The 19898-nt window shown below is 49.9% G+C and overlaps 1 protein-coding gene across 4 annotated transcripts in view; it reads left to right on the top strand.

Annotated features, from left to right (window-relative positions):
• The window catches only part of NAV1 (neuron navigator 1), a 257134-nt gene that overhangs the window by 59102 nt on the left and 178134 nt on the right, over nucleotides 1-19898 (top strand). For all 4 annotated transcript variants that reach the window (XM_039227484.1, XM_039227485.1, XM_039227486.1 and 1 more), the window contains exons 2-3: nucleotides 13627-14379; nucleotides 19419-19522. In XM_039227484.1, coding sequence (XP_039083415.1) covers nucleotides 13658-14379; nucleotides 19419-19522 — 826 coding nt within the window. In that variant the 5' untranslated portion in view covers nucleotides 13627-13657. The remainder of the gene's footprint in view (nucleotides 1-13626; nucleotides 14380-19418; nucleotides 19523-19898) is intronic.

Raw genomic sequence — 19898 nt, forward strand, 5'->3', positions numbered from 1 at the left:
CCATTCCTTTGTTGAAATCTTAACCTCCAGGGTAATTGTATTAGAAGTGGGGTCTTTGATAAGTGATTATGTCAGGAGGCAGAGCCCCTCATGAATGGAATCAGTGCCCTTATAGAAGAGACCCCAGAGGGCCCCCTTGCCCTTCCACCATGTGAGGACACAGCCAGAGGTAGCCGTCTGTGATCCAAGAAGCAAGTTAGGAGACAGCAAATCTGCCGACACCATGACCATGATCACAGCCTCCAGAACTGTGAATCAGTCAGTTCTGTTGCTTGTAAGCCACCCAGTCTGTGATATTCTGTTTAAAGCAACCCGAATGGACTAAGACACACACATTATCTCATTTTATTTTTATAGCAACTCAGTGAGATAGATATCCTTATTTTTTAGATGAAACAGCCAGAGCTTGCAGGGTATAAGTAACTTTCCCAACGCCACGGGTTTATAAATAGCAGAACCACATCCTGAACAACACCCCTAAAAAAGTTACAAAAAGTTAATGCAGGGTGGACGTCGGGTGGATAGTAGTGCTGATCCTCCTGGCTTATGCATGTCCAGTCTAAATGGGCAAACACTAATGTGTCCCACCTCAGCTGGCCCTGTTGCCTCAGCTCTGTTCACTGGGCAGTTCTGGTCCAACCTGACCAACCTCTCCAAGTAAAGGTGGCCCCCCTCGGAGACCCCGTGCCAGGGTGTATAGGAAACTGAGGAAGGCCCTGGGTGTAGACAGGCTGGGGCAGGTGCACTCCTAGGTGTGTTCAGCATGATAGGAGAGGCGGGGTGGGGGGTGCTTCCCAGCTTCAGCTCGTGTAAGACCCCATAAGCTCCCCTGTTAGCGTCCTGGTGTCTGGCGGGACTCTGGGCCTTGGGAGGCTACGCTCTGGGAGCCTCACGGCCCAGACCCTCTCCCATGATTGGGGCCACTAAGGGGAGGTGAGGATTCTCTCCTGCAGCCTGGCCCCCTGCCGTGGGCTGTAGTGAGACCTGGCCTATCCTCTGTGCGTGACTCTTAACACGAATGTGCTGCTGCAGAAAGTGGTTGGGAGGGGTGCGACGGGCAGGGACATGCGTCTGGCCTGGCAGCATTGTACTGGCAGGAATGGGGGCCCAAGCCTGGTTCTAGTTTGGCTCTGAGGGAAGCTGGTAGAGCGAGCAGGACGGGGGTACTTGGTTTTGCTCAAGACACATGGGCAACCAAGGCTTTCTCTCCATTGCTCAGGAATGGGAGGAATAAGGGAAGTTGAATTCTCTTTCACGCTAGAATTGGGTGCCCCACTTCTCAGATGAAAAAGTTAAGGCCTGAATAATTTAGAGCGGTACTTAGCACTGGAATCCAGTCCGGTGGTCACCTTTCTGGGCTGCTCTTGCCGGTTGGGCCTGCCCCCCGCTGCTCACTCATGCCTCTTAGCCCCACCCCCACCCCTCACACATCCTGAGGGTTTTGAGGAAGGTAGAGCTAGCTTATTGCTAGTGTAGCCAGCCTAAGGGTGACTTAACTTGGCAGGAGGTGTGGTCTGCACCTCACAGCCCAGTCTGACTGATGGGTTTGCAGACAAATTGAAACTCCAGCCCTCCCCAAATGCCAGGATGTAGCGTCCCAGCCAGGGCACTAGCCGACACAGGGCCGAGGGGCAGGGCCTCTGGACAGGACAGGAGGGCGTTAAGAGCAGTCTAGAATCCCCTAGATCTCTCTGATCCCAGCACCAAAGAACCTCCCTCTCCTGCTCGAGCCCAGTGGCCCTGGACTTCGGGGCCTGGAAAGTATGTGGGCCTTGTTGAGTGATAGGTCCACCATATGCCTGGCTGGAAAAACCATCCACGGAAGAAGGCTTTAAGCGGAGGGAGAAAAATAACAGTAAAGTGAGTGTGAGAAAGTCAGGGCTGACAGGTCTGGTGGGAGAGGCCGTCCTCTGGCTCACTGCCTGCGGGTCTATGCAGGTTCCAATTTCTCACCCCCAAGGCTCCACTTACTCCCGCTCCTCCCCCATTCATTAGCTCTAGGATCCAGCTGGAATCTAAACTATTGCTTGGGAAGCCAGAGCTCTAGTAACAGTGGCCTAGAGGAAGTGACTAGACACACACACACACACACACACACACACACACACACACCCCAGAGAGAGAGAGAATAAGAAGTAAGATGGGGGTGCAATATAGACTGTCTTTGGGGTAGCTCCCCAGGGGCCTGGCAACTGTACTTTAGTGATTTAAAACTCCCAGGCTCTCATTTGCTTCACAGGAGAGCATACCACATGCTGGGAGCAGCCAGAGGGGGTTTTGGAGCTGGGGGTGCAGAGCAGGGGGTGTTCTGGAGCAGAGAGAGGCTGCGTGTGGCTGCACAGACTCCCCATGCCAGCTCAACTTCCTGGGAGGTATTTATAACCCAAGCCTCCAGCCCCCTGTGATTTGTGGGACAGTTTTAAACCATTGATTTTCATTAGCACTAAATCATTTCTCTTGGCTAATTGAAAAGGAACCAAGGATACTGACAGTGGAGCCCTTTATATGGATCAAATCAGTGAAAAAAGCCAATATGCTGATACAGTGCAAGTCTTCAGCTGGGCGGCTCTGGGGCCCCTCCCTGGGGCTCAAAATTCACTTTGCTCTCAAAGGCCAGAGGGTGTGAGAAATTACTCCCTCTCCGCCCCTCCTCCACCCCAACACTGGAGAATCAGAAAATGGACTTGATTCTTAGCAGAAGGGATGGAAGTTAGACATTTGGAAGAACTTCCAGCAGTAAGAGATGGGACAGGAGGTTCTGAGAGTACTGTCAGAGGAACAGTGAACATTTCCTCTACATAGGTTGTTTGAATTTTGCATACATCCTGCCTGTCAGCCTGGGCTTAGCCAGAATAGGTATGAGGCTGGGGAACACTCTTTGGGGGTGTGATGAAGTTGCTGTGAGAATGCCAAGTCTGGGCAGTATAGCATTTGGAAGCCATCTCCTGGGAAAGGGGGTTGGGCTCAGCTGGACTGGGCCTGGAAGGTAGGTTGTTGGCACCAGCCTGTTCATTTACTATAAATGCCAGGAAATTGAACTATTTAATATTACCCAAGATTAATTTGGCCAGTCCCATCTTCCTCTGTAAGAACATGTTGCCATTCAGCCAGAAAGAAGTTTTAAGGTTAAAGGAGTTCCTGAGGGTGTTGGCAGAGTCCTGGGCTCCAGGAGCGGAGAGGGGAGGAGAATAATGAGTTCCACTACTGTGGACAATCCTAATCCCCATTTTGAGCCAGGAGCCAGCCAGGCGGGCGCGGGGAGTACTGAGCCCCCACCCTGTGCCCGTTTCCTTGCCTCCTGCCAATGCCCACTCTGTCCATGCTTGTGAAGAGACAACATTGTTGACTGTCCCTTTCTCAATACTGCCTGGGGTGGTCACCTTCTCTGCCAAAGAACAGGCCAAGCTACAAGGCCCTTAGCTGGTTTACTGGAACCTAAAACCAGAGTCTACAGGCTAAGAGCTTGGGGAAGGGGGATGGCTTCAAATCTTTTCTACTATGGCCCCACTACTGTGCACCCACATCTCAGATCGTCCTTCATCTCTGTCCTTAGAGACTGGCAGAGATAAAAGACTGGGTAAGAAGAAGAAATGTCTAGTAAGTAGTCATTGCAGTCCTATCCTTAGCCCAGGGGACTCCCCCATGATGCCCAGCCTTGGAGTCTTATGTGGAGGGGAGACTGTGTGGAGTGGGGAAGGGCACTGGATCAGGAGTCACCCCAGGCACTACCATTACTCAGTGGTGTGGCTTCGGACAAGTTACTTCCTCTAGGCATAGGGATGTTATCCACTGCCTTTATCCCCCATCCCTAACTCTGTGTGAGCTATAGAAAATCCATAATCCACAAGTGTTAAATGAAAATTGTGTAGGGATGCCTGGGTGGCTCAAACATTGCGTACACATAGTGAAGGTGTTGGGGCCCATTTGTCCAGGGAAAGCCTGTGAGCACACTGCTGAGTGCCCAGAGCCCTTGAGATGGACAAAGATAGGAGGACACAGAGTACCCCCTCATCTCTAGGCTGGATGGGAAATGGGCCAAAGGGAAGGGATAGGGAGAAGAAGGTGACAGTCTGAAGCTCCAGACAGGGGTATGTGTGTGCATATCAGTGTATTGGTATGGATGGGTGTGAGTGACTATCAGTATGTGAATGTAGGTGGGTGTGAGTGAGTGGGTGTATGTGTATGTGTATGTGACTATGTCACTGTATACATGATGCTTGACTGAGAGGTGTGGCAACACAAGCCACCTCTCTGCTGGGGCATCAGAGGACACAGGTCTCTGTTCCATGAGGTATTTAGCCTCTAGGGACCAGACTGGGTCTCCAACCAGAGGTGAGGCCCAAGCTAAGGTTTGGTCCTGGGAGGAGCCAGTCAGTTTTTCAAAGGCAGACACAGTATGTTGCCGGTAGAGGAAGAAACCTTGCAGAGAGGCTTTGTGAGTCCAGTTTTGTCTGTGGTGTGTAGATCCCTGAGAGTCATCCTGTCCACCTTCTGCCTCTGAAGAAGTTGCCCCTAAGCCACCCTCATGCTGTTAGGACTACCTCAGCTTCAGAAGAGCCCCGTGACAGAGGTCTCCCCGTGTCTCTCACTAACCCCTGCCACGGTTTATTTTGGAAATGTCTCCAACTTTGTTTATCCTCCCTACCCCAATCCCATGTAAACTGTCTGTCCTATTCATCCTAAATGAGGAAATGGAAATTTAGGTTAGAGGGTAATATATGGTGATAACATTTATGTAGTTCTGACTGTCTGTGACAAAAGATGCCAGTGGGACATGTGAGTAGAACAGGGAAGGGAGATACATGCTGTGCTGGTGATCTAGTTGACTTAATAATAACAACTAGCATTTGGCAGTGATTTGTATGGGTTTGTATGAACCAGGCACTGTCTTAAGTGATTTTCCTATAATAACTCACTGAATTTTTATAATGCTGTTATAAAATAGATATTATTATTATTCCTATTTTACAGACGAGGAAGCAGAGCAAGGAGGCTAAATAACTTGCTCAGGACCACAAGCTAGGAAGCAGCAGTGCAAGCTGGCTTTGCATGGGGGTGGGGTGTTGGGAAGATAGGGACAGAGGTGAATAGAACGGTGTGGTTGTGGCTCCAGGTCCTATGTTCTTAACCACCGCCCTCTACCGTGTAGCATCTGTACCTCAGTGCTTGAATCTAGAGGCACTGCAAACTTTTACAATCTTTCCCTCTTCCTGAGAAACCAAGTTTTTCCTCCCTATTTTTCAGCTTTTCAATAACACACCAGGGAAGAAAAATCATTTGCCCAAATTTACTCAGCCCGTGATGGAAAATCATCTGACCAGCACCCAGAGTCCCACTTCCCAGACTTTTTTTTTGTTTTGTTTTTTACTTTTCCTTCCTTCCTCCCTGCCTTCCTCCCTCCCCTTTCTTCTTTCCTTTTTCTTTTTATTCTCTTTTATTTTTTATTAAAAAAATTTTTAATGTTTATTTGGAGAGTGAGTGCATACGAGCAGGGAGTGGGCAGAGAGAGAATCCCAAGCAGGCTGTCAGCACAGATCCGGACGCGGGGCTCGAACTCACAAACGTGAGATCATGACCTGAGCTGAAATCAAGAGTCAGATGCTTGACCGATTGAGCCGCCCAAGCACCCCTGTTTTCCTTCTCTCCCCTCCCCTCCCCTCCCCTCCCCTCCCCTTCTTCTATATCCACCCTTTCAATGCTGTGGTTAAAATGTTCTGACTTTTTGAAATAGACATCCTAACCACATTCACAAAGCGCAGACGCGGCTCCTTTAACGGGGCCACTGCAGGAGGAGCTGTCCTATCAGCACCACGGCCGCCGCCCCGTGCACAGCGCGTGCCCCGCCCACTCCACCATCTCTGCGGGAGTCTCAAGGGCAGAAAGGGCGGCGGAGAGTCCTGGCTGGGAATCTGCAGCCTGGCTAGTTCTCCAGACCTGGAAGGGCCCGCTGACTACAGTCCCGCCTTCCCTCCCTTCATCACGCCTCTGACCCCGTAGATCTGAGGGAGCTGGCGCTTAAGCTCTCCCCACATTCTGAGCTAGAGTAAAATATTTATAGGCCAAAATTACTTCCTGGCTGTGGGGTTTGCAGAGCATTGCGGAGCCAGGGGCCTCTGTTTGTCCTGATGGGGCCTGAGGCCAGAACGAATCAAGGCTGAAAAAGGCTGGGAGGTTGGGGGTGCAAAGGAGTCAGCTGGGAGGCCTGGATTGAGGCTGTAGGATGAGCAGCAGAGCAGGGTAGTTACAGGCACTGGCTGGTTCCACTGTGCCTAATATTGGCTCTCCCATCCATCAGCTGTGTGATTACCAGCAAGTTCCTTAGCCCCTCTGTGCTTTGGTGCCCTTGCCTGTGACGTGAGAATGATAATATAATAGCACAAACTCAAAGGGCAATTGCAAGTTAATGTAGGTTAAAAAACTCAGAACAGTGCCTGGCATGCAGTCGGTAAATGCAATTAAAAAGTGTTGTATTTAAAAATAAAGCAAAGCCCCAGGGTGAGAATGAGAAAGCAGACAGTTTGGGTATAGACTGGAAAATGTGGAGGGGGACAAAATGGAAGTAACATGTTGGGTAGGGCTACACACCGTGTTCAATGCCCGGGACTGTGCCACTTTTCCCTGGAAGCCGCCAGCCTCTCGACTCACCTGCCATCCATCTGATTGTCCCAGTCTGTGTCTAAATCTGTCTCCTTCCCTTTTGGGAAGAAGGGCAGCTTTTCTCCTTAACATAATTTTTGCCATTTCTTAGGCACCCACTATGTGCCAGGCACCATGCTAAGTACCTTATCTTTATTCTCTCATTTAATCTTTACAAAACTCAATGACCACTTATTACAGATGAGGACTTTGGGCTCAGAAAAGTTAAATCACTTATCTAAAGCCACAAGAAATAGCATATCCAGGATTTGAACCCAGATCTTCCTGAATCAGAAGCCTTTACTCTTTGCATTACACAATTTCCAAACTGTCTAGCTTACTACCCCATCCACTGGTGGGTATTACCACATCCATCACAGGCAGTGTTTTTCCTGTGGAATGCTACAGGTTTCTGATCCAAGCCTGGTAGGGTCTCTGATCTCCTTTGCTTTGCTGGAGGTTCCAGAAGAACCAGGCAGCTCAGCCTCCATCCCTGGGCATCTAGGATGGAAGGACACTTGGAAAAAAGCCCTTTGTCCTTGTGATCATAATAACCACAATACTTGTTGAGTCCTTACTAGGTGCCATGTTCTGTTCTTTTTTTTTTTTTTTTTAAATGTTTTATTTATTCCTAGGAGAGAGAGAGAGACAGCGTGAGCAGGGGAGGGTCAGAGAGAGAGGGAGTCACAGACTCCGAAACAGGCTCCAGGCTCTGAACTGGCAGTCAGCACAGAGCCCGACGCGGGGCTCGAACCCACGAACCGCGAGATCATGACCTAAGCGAAAGTCGGACGCTCAACCGACTAAGCCACCCAGGCGCCCCGCCATGTTCTGTTCTGAGCACTACATTTATTAACTAATTTACTCTTCAAAGCAATAAAGAGGTAGATCCTAGTCTCACCTCATTTTACAGATGAGGAAACTCAGAGTTTATGGAATTTGCCCAAGGCCACACCATCAGCAAATGACAGAACCAAGATTTGGACCTAGACACGGTGGCTCCAGAATTTATTCTGTTACTACTACATTCTGCAGAGTCTCTTTGAAGGGCAGAGTATGTGTTGGAGCACTGATAGACCCATGGGGATAGGGATTTCAGTCATCAAATCTACTCTTTCCCAGACCTCAAACCAACCCCCATTCCTGCTGCTGCCTCTTCCTTGAAGCCTTCCCTGATTCTGCCTCATTGTCAGACTGATACACATACATCCCCACAGCACTTTGTTTTGCCTCTTTTGACACTCGGCATATGTGCTTGTGATGACTGCGCATGCTTTCCGTTTCCCCCTACCAGATTGTTGGCTCCCTGAGAGCAGAACCTGGGTCTCAGCCATCGTGATTGCCATAGCACCTGGCAATGCACCTGGCATGTGGAAGGTATTCAACCAAGGTGTGTGTCGTTGAACAAAGGGATCTTGTTGTGAATCCTTTCGGAAGTGCAATGAGCTTTTGTAATGGGGGGTACTAACTCCCTAATGTAATTTGTTGAGGGCAGAGATCCCCTGAATGAGTGAACTAAGAAACAAGGTCTCAAGCGAGACTCCCTTCTTGAATCTATTCACTGAAGTTAAATGAAATTGCAGATGAGGGCACTTAGGAGGAAGAAGAAAGAGCATGTTTAGGAGTAGGGGATCTGGTAGGATTCCCCAACACCAAATGCACATGCTCATGCACATATGCACACATATGTTCTCATAAGAAAGAAATGGTCTTGTTTCCACTCTCAGCTCCTCATCTTCTGCCCTTGAGCCTCCCCAGATATATTGTGAAGGTATCACAAAAGATGATTAGTACTGACAGCTGAGCTCTTTGGCTTGAACAGGCTCTGTACAAAAGACATAGATTGTCCTGCTTCTCTAGGACATTTTTGTCTGACAATGAGAACCAGGAAATGGAGGCCATTACAGCTAACCCTGTTCTCCCCGGGAGGCTGAACATTTTCTAGATACTATCTTATTCAGTCTCCTTAGGATATGAAGCAATCGGGGCACCTGGGTGGCTCAGTCGGTTAAGCGTCTGACTTCAGCTCAGGTCATGATCTCACAGTTCGTAGGTTCGAGCTACATGTCGGGCTCTGTGCTGAAAGCTAACTCAGAGCCTGGAACCTGTTTCAGATTCTGTATCTCCCTCTCTCTCTAGCCCTCCCCTGCTCACACTGTCTCTCTCTTTCTCTCTCTCTCTCTCAGAAATAAATAAAACATTAAAAAAAAAAAAAAAGGATATGAAGCAATGGAAACCAAGGAGGTGGAATTTCCCCCTCATTTGACAGAGGGAGAAACTGAGCCGCAGAGCAAGTATGAGAGCTTCCCAAATCATTTGGTCCATTAACAATGCAGCTGGGGTGCCATGGCTTGTAGATAACTGTTGGGGCCCCAGCAGAGATCATCTGGACAGAGGCCTCACCCTTGAGCTTTGGAGGCACTGTTGTCCATGTGTCTCAGCTAAGACTCTACCTCCCATGAGCACTTTTTCTCCCTTTTTCCCCAGGCCTCCCATCTGCTGGAGTCTTGTAACTCCATAGTCTTCTTCCTGAATCCCTGCCTACCCCAAGTATGCCACCTGCTGCCAACTGGGCATATTAAGCATGTGTGCAGGCTAGATTTGGCCCATTATCTCCCTCCCCATCCCCATTCATTGCCTAGAGCCTCTTACAAGGCAATGCTCTGAGACCACCTTGGCCCTTAGTACCACCGAAGGCAAACAGGATATGAAAGGTACAAGGAAAGCTGGCTAGATCTGAGGAGTGTTGGAGAAAAAGAGAGGAGGAGGAGGCCTCCTCCAGAGGCCCATGACTGATTTCCTTTCTGGTTTCCACGCTGTGAACTGGATTTATGCCCCCTTCCTCCCTCCCCGACAATCTCTGGAAGGCCCAGACCTGTCAATCACAGCAAGGACAGGGTGGATATGGAGGCTGAGAGTGCATCCTGAGGCTGGACTTGCACTGGTGGCTGTGGTCTAGGGGATCCGTCCTTGAGCTTCAGGGTCCTGCTCATCTGCTTTTGAATCACAGCTTTTTACAGCTTTACAGCTTTACAGCTATGTTTGTTGTTTGGCAGCTCACTTAACCATCTCAGCCTTGTTTTCCTGACCTGGCAAATAGGGATACTAAAAGCTCCTTTAGAAAGTTGTTGTGAGGGGGCCCCTTGGTGGCTCAGTCAGTTAAGCATCCAACTTCAGCTCAGGTCATGATCTCGAGGTCCGTGAGTTTGAGCCCAGCATCAGTCTCTCTGTTGACAGTTTGGAACCTGGATCCTGCTTCAGATTCTGTGTCTCCCTCTCTCTCTGCCCCTCCCTCACTCACACTCTGTCTCTCAAAAATGAATAAGTGTTAAAAAGAAATTTAAAAAAAAGTTGTTGTGAAGATTAGAAACCATGTTGCAAGGAAAGAGAGATACTGATACTGTCTAGGGAAGAGGGATGTGCTAGGTGTTGTCTTGCGATCTCTGTAAGGATACTGAGCACCTTTGAGTCCTCACTCTAAAGGCAAACCAGGAAGGCTCCTTTGTGCCCCCTTTCCTTCCAGGCTAAAGAACTCAATGTTTATTTGGGGATCCCTCCTCCACCAGCTGATTGTGGACCTAAGGGTGGTCTGATTCTCCTAGGCTCCCACCTGGGACAGAGGTTGTCACATCCTGTGCGGTGCTGTTCCTGGTCTAGGTGAGGGCTGTCATTGGGGGAGGAGGGTCATCAGGGAAGGAGGAGAGAGCAGGGCCCCAACTGTAGTGAAGAGGGAGGGGTGTGGCTCCTGTGACCTACCACAGGAATGTTTTTAAATCTTCCCATCAGCTTTTGAAAAAATGATGATCCAGTGAAAGCAGCAACTGCATCTGCTCCATTAGCAAGTGAAGTAGAATCAGCTTTCGTGGCCTTAGGGCTCTCTTGACTGGAACTCTGGCCAGTCCTGTACGTAGGGCTTGGGGGAGTCTGGGCCGAGGGAGCTGGGGATGCTTCGAGGACAACGTAGGTGAGTGGGGCTCTTGGGGGATCCCTGGGCACTACAATGTGGGGAGGGGAGCAGCTCCCAGGAGAGACACAAGTGGAGCCAAGATGCAGTTCTGGGTTCTGTCACAGAGGTCCCTCCCAGAGGGGGCCATGGTCCCCACACTGGGATTTGATGGTGACTCGACCTAAAGGGCAAGGCAGAAGTGGTCTGTGTGGTACTGTGCTGGTGCAGGGGTTGAACATGAGAATGCTGGCGTCTCAAGGGTATGGCTGTCGTGGGTCAGTGGTCTTAGGTCCTTCCCATGGGTGGTCAGCCGATTAGCTCAGTTGGCCAGTGCATAGCTCAGCTCTGTGCTAGAGGCCAGGGTCAGCAGCTCAGGGACCACACACACCTTTAATCCGGTCCATTCTTGTCCCTCTGGCCCTGCTTGGCATTGTCACTGAGGCATGTAGCGGATCATTAGTGGAATGGCTGGATAGGAGAAAGATGACAAAGTAAATCTACTCTCACCTCTGCTGGGGAAGAATTCTCACTGTGGTCTGTGTTCCTTCTTATCTTAAAGACCCCCAATTTCTTCACATGACTGCAGTTGCTAGGTTTTATCCTTTGCTTATTTTGCAGACTGAGCATGGAAATTCTCACAGCTGCTCTTAGTACCTACTTGAAACCTCTGGGATCGCTTTGTGAAAGTACTTCTCAGGCCCTCCAATGGGGCTGTCTTTGGCCCTGCTGGGCTGGGGACAGGGTAACATGCCCTACATGGGAGACTGTGGTCAGGCAAAGAGTGACTTTGAGTGTCCTTTCACACTATGGCCTGGGGGGTGGGCATGAAATATATGGGAAGGAAGTAGGAGTGAGGGAAGACTTGGATGTGGTCTTATAGACCTAGGTGATGGGCAGCCAGGGGAGGAATAGAGGCAAGCTGGTCACAGGCACCTGAACATGCATGGCATTGCCCTCTCTGCTGGACAGGTTGGGGACAAGTTTAGCTCCATCCAATAGTGGCATCAAGTTACTAAAGTACAAATTAGAGGAAAGGATAAGGGGGGGGGGGCAATGGAATTTTTTTTTCCTAGTGGAAATTATTTCATCTGTGAGCAGAGCAGTCCTTAAGCCCCCAACTCTCAGTCATTTCACGCTGTAGTTCTATAAATCCATCAATGTTTAGGGGTCTACACTGACTTCTCACAGCTTAACCTCTAACTGGTCCCAGGCCACGGAGTCGAAGGTCAGAGAAAGGCCAGCAACAGCCATAAACAATCCCTTGCAGTTGCTGACAGCTTGCTCCACAGTATGAAAGGAGACACCCCAGTGGTCTTGGGTGGACCAACCATACCCTGGTGGTCTTTTCTCTGCTCTCATGTCCTTTGTCTCCATCTTCACCCAGAGCCAGTTTACCCATGGAGAGTCAACGTGAGCATTTTCCTCCTCGTACATAAACATTTGTCTACATTTTTAATCCTTTCCATAGGACACATTTCTAGATCTGGCATTGTTCCCACAGCAGTGTACAAGAGCCTTGTAGCCCTGTACCAATGCTCGATAGTATACATTTTCTAAAAGACAGTAAATTTGGTAGCAAAAATGACAACATTTAATGTGCATCTCTTTGATTTTAAGGAGGCCTTTTCTTTTTGTTGGGTTTTGGCCAATCGTATCTATCATTTTGTGAATTCCTTGTTCAAGTCTTTTGCTCTTTATTCTGTGGGATATTTGCTTTCTGTTATTGATTTGGTAGAATTCCCTGTACTTAAAGGTATTAACTCCTTGTTCCCCATATATATTGCAGGTATCTTTATGGTTTATTGATGGCTTGAACCTTTTGAAAGGGCTTTGATGTTCATACAGAGATTTTCATTCGTAGGTCCTCAATTCTATTGGTGTTTTCCCTTATAATTTCTGCCTCTGACATGGGGCTTCTAAAGACCTTTCCCACAACAAAATTATGGAAACATTTATGTGTGTGCTCTGCAAATACTTTTATGGTTTCATTTTTTACATTTCCTACACTTAACTCTTTCACCTATCTGAAATTGATTGATTGTGTCTTTGTAAATGGCTTCAAATTACCTTGGAAGTGAAAGTGATTAATAGAGCAATTAATTCATTAATTAACATGGCAGGAAGGAGAAGCTGGTAGAGGAGGAGAAGTTGAGGATATGGGAGAGGGAAGCGATAATTAATGGATCAGAGTCTGGGAGGGAAGGGATTAAGCGCTGGGCCAGGGGTGTACCTAGAGGGATCTGCCTGTATCTAATGGCGGGACATTAGTCTGTGAGACTAGAGGCCCGAGCTGGCAGAGGCTACTTTTGCTGGGTTGGAAAGTGTATTGGGAATGGGCTAGAAAGGAAGCTTATGAGTCCAGTGCCCAAATCTCCAGTGACTGAGGGGGTGGGGATGGTGTAGAGGGACCAGGGGAGATGGTGTCAATGAGGACTAGTGAATTGTATGAGGCAGGTGGCAGGAGCCTGAGGTCGGAGAAGGTTTACAAGTTTATGTATTTGTGGGGATTGGGATTGGCTGCTCTGCCTTTGGGCTTAGTGGGACCTGGAAGATTACACTCCACTGCATAGGTATCCTGGGCACTTTTGTCAGGTAAAGTGGTAAGTGGAAGAAACATGCAGAGAAAAGGCTGACGGCACAAGGGTGTTGGCTTACTGTGGCAAAGGCATTCTAGACTCAGGCTACAAGAAAAGGTCTGAGAGGGTGGGGCTGTGAGAAGGAGAGTCTATTCCCTATCAGTAGAGGACAACAGAGGCAGGGAAAGTAAAATTAACTCCGTTTGTACAGAGCACTATAGTTCACAAAGAACTTTCACCTATGTGTCTGCATAGGAGCCTCACAGCAGCATTTCAAAGAGAGGTAAAGGGGTTTGTCCGAAGTCAGGCAGGCAGGCACTGACCGAGTCAGAATGTGAAGCCAGGGATTCCAGTGTCCAGCCTGAACACTGATACCTCCTCCCCTGACCCCATCATCATCTTTATACCCTCAGGGACAGAAGCTCGAGATGGTGCCTAATCATCTTCTTTTCTCTCCTCTCTCTGCAGGACTGTAGTCCTCATTGCCACCTTGCCAACCATGAATGGGACAGCCAATGTGAACTCGGCCAGCCGGCCCCACTATGCCTCCTCCATCCCGGTGCCTCGAGCTGCTTCTCAGACCAGGATTCATACACCGGGTGCCTCTCCCCAGCTGCGGCCACGCCAGGCCGGCCTGGCCCTGAGCCCCCAGCGTTCAGCCTCCCCGAGACTGGGGCGAGCAGGAGGCCCTTCCAGAAGCTCCTCTCCTAAGACCTCGCGGGGGAGAGGCTCCCCCAAGGCTTCTGGGGCAGGGAGAGAGTCAGCTGAGGGTAGTGAAGGCCTTTCCAGCTCCCCATGGAGCAGCCCCAGGGCAACCCCAAAAGCTGCCCTCTCCAACCGGGCTGGGTCCAGAAGAATCGGGGAGGCACAAGGCACCCAGGGAAAGAAGAAGGTGGCTCAGGAAGGGATTCCGGTCCGCCAGTCCCGGGGCAGGAGCCCACCCCAAATGAGCTCTCGTGGAGAAACTCAAATACCAGGGGCTCCTGAAGGCCGAAAACCTCCTAACTACCCAGGAAAGGATCAAAGAGATACAAACTACAAAAGTTCAGGGGTCTCGAAGTCTTTGGAGCCTGATGCCGGGGCAGTGTCAGGGGCCTCTTCCCCGGTGTGCAGCCCTGTGCAGAGCAAGCGCCCCTCTCCCACCCCAGGGGCTATCAGCTTCACCTCGGTCCATCAGCAGAGTCAGCCAGTCACAGCTACAGTAGCCCCCTTCCAGTACAGGTGAGCTGGGGTTGGGGGCAGGTGGGGAGGAAGGGAGGGAGGCATGGAGCTGGGACCCAGTGGCAAGTCCAGAGGGGAGAAGGTCTAGGTGATGAGTAGCTGGTGGAGACCTGGGAGTGGGGGAGGCCTGGAGTATAGAAGAAGAAGTGAGGTAAGGAGTTGGGAGAGCCGAGACAGGATTGGGGACGTAAAAGGTGGACCAGGATCTAAGATCTGGTTTTTGCCAGAGGATTCAACTCTGGGGACTCCATAACAAACAGGGTCATGAGAGAGTACCCCCAAAATGTCCATTTCCCCTGGGCTCTGAGACAGTAGATTAAGGTGTTATAGAAGCTTAAGCAGCTAGAGGTGCAGGTAGGTAGGTCAGTATCATCCAACTCATCTGGGACATTTGCCACCACTGAGAGTTAGACTAACTGCATTGTCATGGGCGTGGTGCCTTCAGTCCATGGCGCTTAAAGTCCTTAGTAGTCTGTATCTGTCTGTCTGTCATTCACTCTTTCTCTCCACTTACCATATTTCTTTATGCGTAACTGTTTACCTTGTGGCTGGCCTACCAAGGACAATCAGTATTGTTTCCTAAATGGTCAGACAGGGGTTACCACCTTGGGTGGTGACCCAGCCACCATTCATAACAACATGGTCAACAAACTAGTCTCTAGTTTTCTTCAGACGTGGTGAGTTGAGTGCATAGGATAACACGTCCATCAAGTACATATGCTTTTTTTGTTCCTTTTTTTAAAAAAATGTTTATTTTGAGAGAGAGAGAGAGAGAGAGAGAGAGAGTGGGGGAAGGGCAGAGAGACAGAATCCCAAGCAGGTTCCACACTGTCAGCACAGAGCCTGATGCAGGGCTCAAACCCATGACTGTGAGATCATGACCTGAGTTGAAACCAAGAGTTGGTGGCTTAACCAACAGAGCCACCCAGGTGCCCTTAGTACATATGCTGTTTTCATAAAAATACTTTACTAAAATGGCCACATTAAGAAAACCAAATTTTAATTACTAAGTGTCACATGGATTAGAGAGACTCAAATGTAAATTCAGTCCTTCCCTGGCTAACCTGACCTCCTGGGTTTTCTCTCTGTACTAGTGTGAGGAGAAACCCACTTCCATTTGGGGTTTAGAAAAATTTGTACACCATTTCTGGGACACAGGGAGTCTCTGTGGCGACAGTGTGTCTGGAGGGGGGGGTGTGGGGAACCCAAGGAGCTTTAACTTCTGTTAGGAGCCAACAGTTGGACTTGGTCTCTGAAACGTTCCGGGCACTCTCACACCTCAGCAGTAAGTGTCCAGTGTCCAGCACAAGGAAGCCAATATTCCTACTCCGTTAACCATGTGGTCAGGCCTCTTGTACAGTATCACTCAGTTTGGGACACCACATTTTAAAAGGACACTGATGCACAAAAACACATTTCGAGAAAGACAGACAGGTTGGTGCAGGATCTGAAAAAGGCATGAGAAGATTGCTAAAAGGAACCGAGGCAGTTTACTTTGGAAAAGGAAGGCTTAGAGAGAGGCTCTGAGAGCTGTTCTCAAATATTTGAAGAGCTGTCATGTCATAAGATGACTTAGATTCACTTGGTACAGCTCCAAAGCACTAAGTCAGTGTCGTGGTGGTTGGAAGTCAGTTTGAGACAGATTGGAAGGGGAGTAGGAAGAACGTTCCAGCCACTGAAGAGGTTTACAAATTACTTTTAAGGCAGTGAGCTTCCCGTCATGACAGGCATTCTAGCTGACTGCAGGATCAAAGGACGTTTTTACCTGGGTGATCCTTGCCTCTCGAGCATCTCTTCTGCCTGAAGGGCTGCCCACACAGCGCACCTGTGCTGCTTTTCCTGAGGAGCTCCTCATGTCTGTCCCTTGTGACCTTCATGAAGATTCTCCCGCTGATGCAAGAACTCAAGGAAACACAAATGCAGGGCAGACCTTCCTCCGAATGGCCTTTTCCCAATTAGTACAGTGTTTCCCTCGTGACTCTTTGACTTTCTTCCCCTACCTGATTTCCTTCATTTTGAATTCAATCTTTGGGAAAAGTGTCTAGGCATTAAATTGTTTAAGATTTTACATTACCTACCCTACAAGTCCCCTGGCAGATTTAGATTCTGACATTTTTCAAAGGGGTCAGAACTTCTACCTTGGAACATTTCAGTGCAACATTTTCTTGCATGTTATACTTGCGTTGGCAGCACATATCCAAACATTTATTGCATGTTTGCATTTGAAAGAGAAATGGAAATGTGTTGTACCCGCCCCAGGGAGGGCGTGGTTCTTTACCATGCTCCCTCCTACACCCTGCTTATTTCAGGCCCTGGATCAGGGGTGCAGGGAGGGTCATGGTTCGGGCAAGGAAGGATTAGGATGAAGGCACCCCTATGTGCTGCGGGGCAGCTGGTGGGAGCCCCGTACGCCCTGCAGCCTGGAGCCAGGCTGGGGCTACCTTTGCAAGTTTCATAGCCAAGGGGGTGCCCTCTGCTCCCTAGAAGTCACACAGATCTCCTGTTTTCGTGGAAATCTCCTGCCCACACCCTGGCAGCTTGGCCTTCTGCAAAGCTCCAGCTGATCACAGAAGCAGAGGTTATCTTCCTTCCTGCCCCATCTCCAGCCTGTCCTGCCTGACCTGCTTCTCCAGGGCACAAATCCATCAACCCTCTTATTCTTTGCCCATTACTATCTCTTTCCTAGGGTTTGAGTGGGGTCCTTCCCAATGAGGTGTACCTCCCGCCTCTTCTCTGACCTGTCACAGCCTCCCTCTGGTTGCCCCTGCTCGCTGGACCCAGAAAAGGCATAAATGCCTCTCAGTCTGCTCTCCAGATCCTTTGGGCTCATATTTGTGGTTCCCTCAGGTCTTCAACCTCCTTCTCCTCTGCTCTCCTGGAAAAGAGCCCCCTACAGTTTCACCACCCAATTGCTGCCTTTTTCCAACTGCCAGCTGTTTTCTTTTTCTGACTGTTGTCTTCTTCCCTCCTCAGGCTGGCCTTTGGTCAGATTTCAGTTAGGAGGATACAGTCAATGGTGTCAGGATAGGGTTATTGGTTTTCTTCTCTCTGGTTCAACCTCTAACCAACTTCTAGCATAGATGAAACTGCCCATTCAGGCTGGAAAGTGAGAAGAGACATGGGGTTCCTGGGATGAGATTGGGGTGGGAGAGGTAGGCAGAGAGGAAAGTGTAAAATCAACTGAGGTTAGAGCGATAGAGGCTGACTTCTTCAGTGTTCTGGGGCCAGTTGCACACTCACTCACTCTTGCAGCTTAATTACGGCACTAACAAGCACGAGAGCAAACTATTTGTATTTCTTTTTTTTTTTTTAATGTTTACTTATTTGAGAGAGGGAGAGAGAGAGTGAGTGCGAGAGGGCAGAGAGAAAGGGGAGACACAGAATCTGAAGCAGGCCCCAGGCTCGGAGCTGTCAGCACAGAATCCGATGCAGAACTCAAACTCGTGAACCGTGAGATCATGACCTGAGCCAAAGTCGGACGCTCAACCTACTGAGCCACCCCAGTGGCCCAAACTATTTGTGTTTCCAACGCTAGTTTTTGCCTACCTGCTCTGGGTCAGGCAATGCTCAGCTCTTATATGTATAATGCTATTCAGTGAAACATATATACATTGTTTGGAATTCCCTTTCCCCAGTAGAATGTCCTATTACTTTCTCACCAGTGTGTTGCATTCCTTTAAAAACCCAGATCTATACTCATTTCTTCCAGGAAACCAACCAACTCCAGGTTTCCTTTGTCCCCATAATACTCAAACATCAGGCTGACATTGAATTGACAGTAGTACATGGTGAATGACCCCATCATACTGAGCAGTCCCCAGGCAAGATGAGGTCTCCTGCTTTCTCAGAGTACCCCCCACCAAGCTCTATTGCAAGCACCCAGCTCAGGGGCCTGCAAAACACGCAAGAGCTCAACACTGCCTGCATGGCTTAGAAAGAGCCATCCAGGAGCAGCAAACACCTCACTCAACCCTGGACTGTCAGACCGATGTGGGTCTTGGAGTTCATCTCTTCTGTCCCATGATGGAAGTGGGACCCAAAGAGGAGAAGAGATTTGCTCTGCATTACACAACGAAGTAACAACAGAGATGAGCCCAGAGTTCCAGCCATCTGGGTTGAAAAAAGGAAAAACTAGAAAGAGGAAGACAAAATCTCAGTCGCACTGAAGACTCACAGGGTCCCCTGGCCCAGCCTCTGTCCCCAGGACCAGCCATCAACTTCCCCTCCCGCCTGTACAGCTCTTCCCTCCCCCTCCTGCCAAGCTGCCAAAGGGTCCATTTAGCTGGAGACAGCGGGCGGACGGGTGGGCGGGCCAGCTCTGAGAGCCCGGGGTAATTGCCTATAATAAAAGCTCCCACAGCCTTTGTTCCTGGGAGCGATTGTACGGTTGGGGTTGTGCTCAGAAGTCTGTGTGCACTTGGGAGCTGGTGCCCGGAGACCTCACCCTTCCTTCCTGCTGCCACACGGGCCCAGCATGGACTTCTCCTGGGAGTCGTTGTGACCTCGGCTGAGCCTACCCCTCCTTCTTCCCTGACCTCCTCACTGCCTGGACTGTGAGCAAGCCGAAGGAGGCCTGTGTGCCCCCTATGCTCTCATAAGGAGTCAGTGACCTTAGCTTCAGAGGGAACTCTTCCCTCCGTGTGTGAACATGGTTGTGACACAGGCATGGCCTGAGGGCAGGGATGGCAGCAGGACGAAGGACCCAAGGGCTGGAGTTGCTATGGGTTTCCCCTGCCCTGTGGGTGATTTGTGTTCCTGGGAATGGGTGGAACACCAAAGGCTGACTGGCATCAGGCATCCCTGTGCCCTCTGGAGTTCCCTCCAGAGCCCCTACCACTGGCCTACGTTTGCCCAAGGCCTACTGTGTGCTGGAGTACACACATGGGTGCGTGCCTGCCGGGGAGGGTCCACCCCACAGGGGTGCAGAGCACAGCAGAAGGGGAGAACCGAGCTCCAAGGGGATTTCCTTAGCTCCTCGGAGATACTTCAAGGCCAGGACAACCTCTGCTATGAGTGACCATCCGTTCTCTGTCCCACAGGCTTCAGACAGACCAGGAACCTGGCCCCCTCCCCCAGGCTAGCTGGACCCTTGATGGCTACTCTGGCCCCCCTGGTGGGACTGAGGAGAGCTTCTTCTGCACAGGTAAGTGACCTTGGGGAAAGACTTCCTCTTGGGAGTGGGGAGGCCACTGGACTAGAAGTCTCCCCACTGCCCATGTGGAGGAAGTGACTTTGCTACTCAGGTCCCTCTCTTAACAACGAGACATCAACCTGTGAATTGCACTTTGAGGTTTAGCCATGCTTGACTCAACCCAGGGTTGGTCCATCAAATCAAGGAGCACCTCAGAGTCAGGCTTAGAAAGCAGCCAGTGGGTGCCCCGTTTATCCAGGGGCCAATCTCGGGAGTCACCGAGGGCATGACAAAAAAGTGATAAGCTGGGAGATTGAGAATCCAGAGCCAGGTTCCAGGCAAAGCCCAGATGAACAGTGAAGGTGCCCTGGGAGCCAGCGATGGTGTC

Source organism: Hyaena hyaena, unplaced genomic scaffold (assembly GCF_003009895.1).
Source record: "Hyaena hyaena isolate Hyena2069 unplaced genomic scaffold, ASM300989v1 scaffold_28, whole genome shotgun sequence".
Taxonomy (NCBI): domain Eukaryota; kingdom Metazoa; phylum Chordata; class Mammalia; order Carnivora; family Hyaenidae; genus Hyaena; species Hyaena hyaena.